The sequence below is a fragment of the Triticum aestivum genome, chromosome 7D (assembly GCF_018294505.1).
Source record: "Triticum aestivum cultivar Chinese Spring chromosome 7D, IWGSC CS RefSeq v2.1, whole genome shotgun sequence".
NCBI lineage: Eukaryota > Viridiplantae > Streptophyta > Magnoliopsida > Poales > Poaceae > Triticum > Triticum aestivum.
In genome coordinates this window covers 593,643,099-593,652,825 of record NC_057814.1, presented here as the reverse complement: position 1 = coordinate 593,652,825, position 9,727 = coordinate 593,643,099, and the positions used below count along the sequence as shown (strand labels likewise).

At 44.3% G+C, this 9,727-nt stretch overlaps 2 protein-coding genes across 4 annotated transcripts; both read left to right on the top strand.

Moving 5' to 3' along the window:
* Positions 1 to 236: 236 nt before the first annotated feature.
* LOC123167728 (30S ribosomal protein S6) lies at positions 237 to 4,475 on the top strand. Of its 3 annotated transcripts, none has more exons than XM_044585587.1 (4): positions 237 to 478; positions 1,219 to 1,293; positions 1,448 to 1,692; positions 3,801 to 4,475. In XM_044585587.1, the coding sequence occupies exons 3-4, from the start codon at positions 1,510 to 1,512 to the stop codon at positions 4,065 to 4,067; spliced, it is 450 nt and encodes a 149-aa protein (XP_044441522.1). In that variant the 5' UTR covers positions 237 to 478; positions 1,219 to 1,293; positions 1,448 to 1,509; the 3' UTR covers positions 4,068 to 4,475. The 3 variants fall into 3 exon arrangements, with proteins under 3 accessions (XP_044441522.1, XP_044441521.1, XP_044441523.1); XM_044585586.1 differs by having other exon boundaries at positions 262 to 478; positions 1,228 to 1,293; XM_044585588.1 differs by lacking the exon at positions 1,219 to 1,293 and having other exon boundaries at positions 279 to 478.
* A 1,019-nt stretch (positions 4,476 to 5,494) lies between these two features.
* Positions 5,495 to 9,343, top strand: LOC123168652 (glutaredoxin-C8). The gene is made up of 4 exons (XM_044586524.1): positions 5,495 to 5,794; positions 8,598 to 8,677; positions 8,889 to 8,987; positions 9,088 to 9,343. The coding sequence occupies exons 1-4, from the start codon at positions 5,637 to 5,639 to the stop codon at positions 9,156 to 9,158; spliced, it is 408 nt and encodes a 135-aa protein (XP_044442459.1). The 5' UTR covers positions 5,495 to 5,636; the 3' UTR covers positions 9,159 to 9,343.
* The last annotated feature ends 384 nt before the right edge of the window (positions 9,344 to 9,727 follow it).

Here is a 9,727-nt window from a genome sequence, read left to right as displayed (position 1 = left end):
TCCAGCATGAGATTCTCCCGCTTGGAACGCTCCATCCGAGTTTATCTTGATCATAGTATCAGGCGGAGGCTGCCAACGTTGCAAGAGTTTATCCTTGGACACTGTCGCAGCTTTAGTACATCTTAAAACGGATCAGAGGGGAGGATTTGTATTTCTTAGTGACTGAAAACAGGCTGAAAAACTGAACTTTGTTTCGGTTGTACTGGGCTGGATGCCTCGTTCGAGTGTGGGAGGCTTTTGCTTGGGATGGATGACGTCCGTTGGATGGCGCGTTTGAATGGCTGATGATCTCTGCCCTTAAGCGAGCCTCCCTCCCCCAAGAGTCCTTCCCTAGCGCGACAGGTATAGGGTTCCTACCCGCCGCCGCCGCCACCACTGCCGGCCGAAGCCTCCGCTGCCCCGCCGCCGGTACAGGATCCCAGCAGCGCCTCCCTCCCTGGAGCAGCCGCTCTACCAGTCCATAGGCAGCAGGTAGCAGGTAGCCACCACTCCTTCGTCCTTCGTCCTCCCTCCTTCCTCCCTCACCCCTCCTCTCTCCTTTCCCCCTCTTCAATGTTTTTCCCTTCCTGATTTTTGTATTGGGTGGGTACTTGCTGTAGATCTGATATTGTGAGGATATATATAACGATGATTATTTCCTGATGAGTACTTGCTGCATGATTTTTCGAGTTTACATGTGAGAGCATTTTGCTTCATAGGCGTTTGTGATATGCTTGTAGGGCCAAATGTTTACAACTCGTAGCTTGGTTTTTTTAGATGAGCAAATATTTTGGTTTAAACATGTTAGCAGTGAAACATGCAATGATTGACGATATATGAAAAGGAAAAAGATTAAGTTGTTTTATCTGCACCTGAAATCAAAGCTTAGCAGTAACATGCAATTTGAGAGAGCACAAGCTTTGTCTTGGTTATACTGGCCGAAATTGGTGCGCACATTAGTACTAGTGGTATTGTTGGCATGATAGACATCCCAAATCTTGTTTATGATTGGGAATATAGTGCTACCGTTATGCTGTGTTGTTGATTTTAACAGTCAGACCTAAAATATTGCCGTTTAAAGAGATTGTTTCTCCTTTTGCATGTTAGCTGACTGATTTTCAGGTTCCACCTTTCGTGTTATGCCATGATAGATGTACAACTAACTAGTGATTTGATTTGATGCTCCATATTCATTTTACACTTACTGAAAGTCTAATTCTACCACTTTGGAACTTGGAGTTGGAACAGGGCATCAACATTGTCAGTTGGAGGGGCTTGGAGCTGCTTCGGCATCCACAGTAGAGCAAACAAGAAGTTAATCAGCTGTTCTGATCCTAGCTTCTATACTTTTTTTGTGAATCAAAAAATATTAAAATGAATCCCCGTATTGGCGCTTTTCAAAAATTCTGAATTTACATATCCGTCTCGGCCTGATACTGATACACGTATCCATATCGGTGCATTTTAGAGAACCAGTGAGCGCGAGGTACAGGCTTGCCGAGGGAGAGGCAAAGAGGAGTTGCGGGGAAGATGCCGCTGTACGACTGCATGCTGATGGTGAAACCGATGGTGACCAAGGAGGCCATAGCGGAGCTTGTGGCGCGGGTGGCGGGGCGCGCCTACCAGCGCAACGGCGTTGTCACCGAGCTCAAATCCTTTGGCAAAGTGCACCTCGGCTACGGCATCAGGAAGCTTGACGGCCGTCACTTCCAGGTCTGCCCCGGTTTGCCACTCGTTATTTGTACTCCTCGATCAAAGCCTCGTATTCCCCGTGTGATGTGCCTCGTGACAGCGCGGAGCGTGCCGATCTGATTCGTTCGGCTAGATTGGTGCGTATATGAAGAAATATTTAAGTTGGTATGAGTGTTTAGGCCTTTAGCGTTTTGGGTCTTGGTGATGGGTGGTGCCTTTGACATGCTCGATGAAATGTCCAAGTAGGTTTGGCCGTTGGTTTTTAGAATGCTCGTGGGTATTGACCTCGGTGTCATCGATAGAGTGCCTTAGTAGATAATTTGTTTAGGTTCAGATCATTCTATTGATTCCAGTTAGTGTTTTAAATCAGAACTCAGGATTGCACTGGTCGAGTGGCTCGCACTGTGATCTGTTTGCTTTGAATACTGAATAGAAGGGTATGGTGCTTGGATCTTTGATTTTCTGGGGTTTAAAAGTATTCTTGGTATAGCATTGCCCTTCTGCTCACCCCTTTTTACGATCCTTTTGGCTGCCACACTTTGGCCACCAACCACAGTTCCGGCAAGCTCACCAATCGGGCTTGCTTACATATCACTGCCGCCATAGCTCCAGCTTAGCTGACACCTCTGCTTCTCCCACCTCCAGTGCCGCACATGGTTCTTTGTCCCAAGCAGTGGTGTTAATTTCTTTGGCGGTTCAAATGGCCAACACGCAGGCACGTCACGGACCCCAAGGAGTCGAATCACTGGAAGTATGAGCCTGTTCATGACCACATTCTTTGTACTCAAGACGGTTTCAGCACCTTTTTTTACTCCATATCCTTGGAGATCCTTGATATTATCGTGCAGCTGAATGACACTGCTTGCTTCTTCTGGAAGCACTCAAGGGCTTTATTTGGTGACAAGAAACAGGTCTTTTCTAATCACGGAACACGAGATAGCATGCACAGGAGAAGAATTTAGGGAAAGATAGTACTTTTGCTATCTATATCGAGAACAAGTTTCACTCTTCCCATTGCTTGAACACACCTGCCATTATGACAACCTTTGCAGCATGGTCAGCCTGTCTGAGACAGGATGTTCAGTTGGAACACGTCGCGAGGCCTCAGCCCTGAAATTCTTGACCTCGATAAAGGCTGCTTTGTCAATTTTCAGGTTGAGACCCTGTAACACTTTTAGCACAAGCATCTTAGTGGAGAAGGGCTGATCACTGTCACAAAGACTATTGGGGAGTGTAGAAAAACAATATATTGTTAATGTTCTTGAACAGAACTTTGGAGGCATTATGCCTTCTCGGGTTCCTTACTCTACAGGCTTCTGAGTGATCATTATTGAGGTTATATTTTTTTCCTTTGATGTGCAGGCTATCCTTTCTCACTTATATACCATGTTTTTTTGTTACTGTATCTTTTCATGCAATCTCACTTTTTGTAAGTGAATCTGACTTGAGTCATTACCTTCTCATGCGAGATTAGTTTGTGAGTTACTGAATAATTAACAGTGGTTGGCCGATTGGAATGCGCTTTAACTTTGACAAATTGTGAACACACCATTTCCAGTATATCTTGTATTATCGCATCCTCGTCTTTTGAAGTTTGTAGTTCAGCCTTTGTTTTGAAATAACTCGTCAACTTCCATACAGTGAGTGCTATGTCAGTCTGACTAAGGATTGCAGTGATGCATCAGTTAACTGGTTGTAACTTTCCACCTGTACCAAATTGTGATGGACCCAGTAGCAGTCTGGGTGTAAACATTTTTTTTCCTGCAACTCTTCGATAAAACCTTCAACCAAACAGTTTGAAAATGAAATGCAGCACCGTGAGAATGTCCGTATAAATCCACCCCCCCCCCCCCCCCACCCCCAAACTCTCTGATAAACCTTGGACCAAATAGTGAGAAAAGTAAATTACAGCACCCATAGAAAAATGGCCAAAGCATCTGGGAGGCACACGGAATGCATCTCAATGCATTTGAGAATTGTTCTGATACACACCTGGTTAAGTAGTGTTAAATTCCAATCGTTGTTCATTGTCATCTTTCCTTTCGTCTAGCATTGCAGCATAAAGTGCAAACTGATGAATTGCATTGTGTGTGGTCTCCTGGTTTGCTTATGTGCCGTTGTGCTTTCAGGGTCAACTTGTGCAAATGACCATGATGGTGCCACCTTCCTTTACTAAAGAACTGCACTATCTAAACAAGGAGGACCGGCTGCTTCGCTGGTTGGTAGTGAAGCACAGGGATGCGGTGTATGGTCTGGAGTTCATCAACGAGGACGACGGGAGGTACGAGATGGACAGCTTCCGCCGTAAAGCTGCTAGTACTCAAGATGATGATGATGTTGATGAATACGATGACGACGACGACGATGACGACGAGTACGAGGCCGAGGAAGAGTAGATTGGTGGGTGTCTCAAGATATCTGCACTTCCAGATGTGCTCCCTTTAAAGCAGTATCTGTTGTCTTCCCAATATTGTTGACTAGAAAGTAAGTAGGGCAACAAGTAGGAGAATTTAACTTGGCTGTGTTTTCAAAAGAAGCTGGCGCACCTGAAAGCTGATTTTGCATGTTTTTCCCCATGCATGTATGTAAGCTTCCAATAAGGAACCAACCCATGATCTTATTGGTGATAGCATTATCATCACTAGGTAAGGTTTATGATGTGGTGCTTATTTGCTTTGTCAGAATGAATCCATTGTGAAAGAGATTTGCAAAACATGGGAAACGATGCATACTCCTTGGTACAACAGCATTGGATTGGTTGCAATTTATTCATCAATATAGTAGTATTGGTTGCAATTTATTCATCAATATAGTAGTCTGTACAGAGGGACGCTGATTTTTGGGTAGGAGCATATGCTCCCTAATCATAAATAAATTTTAAAATTATGATTTTTTTTTTGTGGATGTTCATATTAGTGTAGCAAGTGTGCCTGGCAATTTTCATGTCATATGGGACAATAGTGCTTCGTCGGTGAAAAAAATTTAACATTTGGAGGTAACATTTGGAATTCAACTCGCTTTTTATTCATAGGTCAAAATGCTTAAGTTTTTCCCCTGAAAATTTGCATGTGTCATTTGGGTGTGACAATGAACATGTTTTTTCATTCTTTTTTATATTTGTAAAATCCATTTTTGGCACGCAGGAGCATGTGCTCCCTAAGAGCCAAAATGGATTTTCGTCCATACAGAGTGTTAAACTCCCAAAAGCACGCACAGGTACGGAACTAGTAGTAGTACTCCCTCCGTTTTGATTTACACCCCGTATTAGCTCCTAAGTGAAACATTATATAGTTTGACCAAGTTTATCAAAACAATCTAAATTTTCACAATAAAAAATATATGCAGTATGAGAATTTATTGGATAATGATTCTAATGGATTGACTTGTGGATGTTATATTTTTTTGGTATAAACTTTCAAAGTTTAGAAAGTTTGACCTGAAACAAAGCAAATATGCGAAATAAATAAAAATGAAGGGAGTAATATCACAGCACAATGGGCGGCCAAGATCAATCGATCAGAAGCCACGTGCCAACCTCAGAACCATGCCAGGATCCCGTCCTCACTGTCCTCTCAATTGCCATCGTCGGTGTCCGAGAAATCTATTCTCTCTGTAAAGAAAATAGAAGACGCTTACAAGAGGAAGTTGCGGCGACAAATGCAATTTTTTTGGTACCACTGACCCATCATCTTTGGTCGGTCGTCACTGATTACCGATAGGCGATAGCTATACATGTCGGACGAAAAAAAAAGGAGAAGAAACCATTGAAGTCGTATTTGGCCGGCTTTACACAATCCAAGCAAGAAGGCGTACTCCCCTGATTCCGTAACCGCGAGCTGAACACACCGGCGTACAGCCTATAGCAAAGGCGTCCACACACCGGGGAGAAGACTCGTCAGACCCCAAACGAACCCCGCCGTCTACTCACCGCGCCTCGACCTCGACCTCGCCGGCGGCGGAGCCAGATGGCGTCGACGACGTTCCGGCGCTTCGGCGTGGCGGCGGCGGCCGCCGCGTTCATCGCGCTCGCGGCCTTCGGATCCGCCTCGGCGTCCAAGACGGCCTTCGTGAAGTCCACCGTCAAGGCCCACGACGTCGTCATCTTCTCCAAGTCCTACTGCCCGTAAGTCCCCTCTCCCTTCCCTCCCCACCCCTCGATCCGCGTCGATCCGCTGCCTGCCTGCCTGCGCCGATGAACTGCGACCTTGGATTTGGATGTGGTTGCTGCGTGTTCTGGTCTCGCTGATATGACGGTGGCGATGTAGGACATCTAGATTCTAGGGCCTTGCTTAGTGAATTCAGCCCCATGGCCTGGTCAGAAATTTATTTTGGTCAAGGAACAGAGATATTAGTTTCTCCTTTGCAGAATTTCTGTAGTATGGTGATTTATTGCTTCGTTTGAATCGTCCGTACCGTCGAGCGCAGATCCAAACCTTTATCTACTTTGAAACTTACTAGAGCACGGAAAACTGAAATTTGAAGTTCTGAACTTGGTCAAAATTGTTTGGACGAGGAACCAGAGAATAGTCTCTCCTTTCCAGGATCCTACTGTATTATGGTGATTTCTTGCTTTCTTTTGTACTAAAACCAGAGCCGAAATCGTTTGGACTGTAGACATTCTTGCTCCACTACACCATTACATCACACAAAACCAGAAACAGTTGTGGCAAACATTGGTCTCCTCCAAACTCACAGCAAACCCAGATCATAAGCGCCTCCTAGCTTCACAGTGGAGATGTTGACGAACGCCACCTTCATCCTCTTCATAGGCGATTGTGATGGCGAATTCACTATCTCCAGTGGTGTACTTGGGCTGAGAGTGGGCAACTTTGGTTCCCAGGGTAGCTTGGAGTGAGGCGGAGAGGTGGTGTCAGTGCCAGGACGGTACAGAGCATGCCAAAGACTGTTGGAGGATGACAGGTTGCTCATCTCACCTCCAGCTATCAGATCACATCCTGTCACCCCACCGACAGCAGGTGTGGTCGATTCACATGATTGGAGATCATCTGTGAGAGTGCATTCGCTCTCTTTAGGTGATCCTCTTTGAGCATAATTTGTCACTCTTTTAGAGTAATCGTTATCAGCCACCAAACCTGTTTAATATCAGACCATAATGCATTGTTCAAATCAAAATGTGAGGATTTTTAGTTTTCCAAATGCACCACAGAGCACAAGCACAGGCAGAATCAAGTACAGTATGGTTCTTATTGGCAGGCCAATATCTGGCAATCAACAAGTAATCAGCACCTGGAGGTTTCCCAAAGAACGATGGGAGTAATTCCCAAACTCTTTGGCCACCACACAATCAAAAAAAAGAGGTGAAAGCTAGTCTCTTGTTCAGAACAGAAAACACAATCTAAAGGCTTGTTTATTTTCCCCTGTTTCAAGATTGTGCCTAGTCATTAATTTACTATGTGAGAGGAGCCAGAGAAAGAACTGCACCCGAGGTGGCACTACAATGGAGCAAACAGAGGGAATAAGGACGGGCTGAACACCTCTATTAATGATGCCCCCCCCCCCTCCCCGGCAGAATCATACTGCCGAAAAAGAGAATTTACGTTGTCATTGAGTGACAAGCCCATGAAACTTTGTTCTAAATCATACCATGGCTCTATCTGCTTCAAAATTCTCGAACACGGTAAACCGGATTTTGTATTGTATGAAGATTTAGGCAACAGCTATTTGTTGTTGCCTTGTTGGTACTGAACTGAACAGGAAGATATTATCTGGCCTTACCTGGTGTTAGTGTTCTAAGTTTCTATTTTCTTAAAATTCTTGATACACTACATGATGAGAGAAAGTAGCAGTACTTTTCTACACTGCTTGTTTTATCCGAAACTGAAAGTAGCAGCTAAACTTAAATGGTTGTGTGAAGTTCAATACTTGAACGCGAACACTTGTGAAGAGTGCATGGCTATGCGGGGTGGCACTGATATGGTCAGATAATATGAAACTGAAAGGCACTGAGGCAGTCAGATCATGTGCATAATGAATTATGATGATGATGCCCATAGTCGGGGGCGGAGCTGCGGCTGGTGCTACCCGGGCTGTAGCACCGGTCCAGCCCATGGCGTAAATGAGTACGTATTACTGTATTAGGTGTAAGTGCAGAACCAGCCGCGCCATGGCACCACCACCTGGCTGACTGGAGCGACGATATAGTGATCTGTACATCTCTATGACTCCACGCATCCCTTGTGCTAGCACCAGAGATTTATGACTCATGCTTCTTGTCTTTCCCCTCTCAAAATTTCTAATCTCCATAAACCCAGGCATCAGGCGGCAGGCCAGCAGCGATTACCGCTGGCGCTCCAGCGGTACTGATGATACTACGATCAACTCCCCAACCAGCTGTTCTCCAATTTAGCCATTCAGCAAAGGCCAACCCTAGGGTGGTGTGTAAATTTATCCTTGTTTATTCCATCTCGTGAAACCCCAAATATATTGTAACTAGAAAACTAGTCTATCTTTGGATGGATGCATGCTTAATTCTAATTAGACTGTGTTTTATCTTTTGTAATTTCATAATTTGCTAGGAATATGGTGGATAGATAATACCCAAAAGATGCCAGGCACTAGCAAAAGTTTGTAACACAAAGCAGAACACATATTGTGCTGTTAAAGAGAAGAGCAGAGTGAATATGGATGAAATTATTGCCGATCTCTGGCTTCGAAAACCAATTGGTGGGTTTGATCTGGAGATTAGAGATTTATGTTAGTGTGAGTGGTAATATGCTCCTACTATGGTGTGTGTTGTTTGATATTTGGTGAAAAATTTCGCCTATCATAATTTAGCCCCACACCTACTCTGTTCCTGGCTCCGCCGCTGCCCATAGTTGCAGAACCCAACTACTGTCAACTTACCATATTTCAGTGTTTTCGTACTGTCTGAAGGAACAGTATGTTTAAGTACTCAATTTTTGCAGGTACTGTAAAAGGGCAAAGGCTGTGTTTAAGGAACTTGAACTGAAGAAGGACCCATATGTCGTCGAGCTTGATCAGCGAGGTACATCCATTCTCACTAGTTATCTGTATGCGATCATGCTCTTTGTTTATCTATCTGTAAAAGATTTTGCCTTCAATATTATGCTGTTATGTCCCCTATATTCCACAAGTTGGCTCTTAGACCGGAAACACCAACATCCTGAAAATGTCGTAAATCGCTTACAATTCACGGAATTTTTTCAATGAAAAGATTTATTCTGGTTGGGATGCAGAGGATGGTGGGGAAATCCAGGACGCCTTATCCGACATGGTTGGCAGGCGTACTGTTCCTCAGGTTTTTATCCGAGGAAAGCACTTGGGAGGCTCTGATGGTACGTAGTGTTCTGGTACATAGATCAGTTACAACAAGGATTTCTGTGAATTCTTGTTCCATCCTGACTCCTACTTTCTATTTTCATGGGGAAAATGCAGATACCGTTGATGCATATGAAAGTGGCGAGCTGGCTAAACTTCTGAATATTAGTGTCAAGGACGATCTTTGAATATCATTTTAGCACAAATATCGTCCTTCTTGTTTCGAGGTTACAAAGGCCTTGCAATGCAACTATGGATTATCATTTTCGCAGAACCCATCACTGGTATTCGTGTTAAAGTATAAACTGTTTTGACCATACTTTGTGGCAATCCCTCGGTTGTTATCTCACAATGTGATTGTTTGACCCTTGCATACTGATTGATTGCATCTCGAGCACAAACCCCAGATCGTTTCTGCATATCATCATATGCAGCGAATACAGATATGCTTCAATTGTACACAGTTTTTGAAGTACGCAGCCTCTCAATTTTCATTGAATAAAGAATCAACGCTCAGCATCGTGACTTGGGAGGTAAGAATATCTAAGGCCCCGTTTGGATTATCGTTTAGCTCCTAAATACCCCTGTAAGACGATACACGCCACCAGCCGTCGTTTTGATTCCAGGCGAAAGTTACGCTACGGCCTGTAATATACACCTGTAAATGAAATCCGGACGTATCAACTTACAGCGATTCCAAGCGGGGCCTAAGTTAGTTTACAAATACGCGTCGTCTTTAGTCTAGTCCTATCAGGTT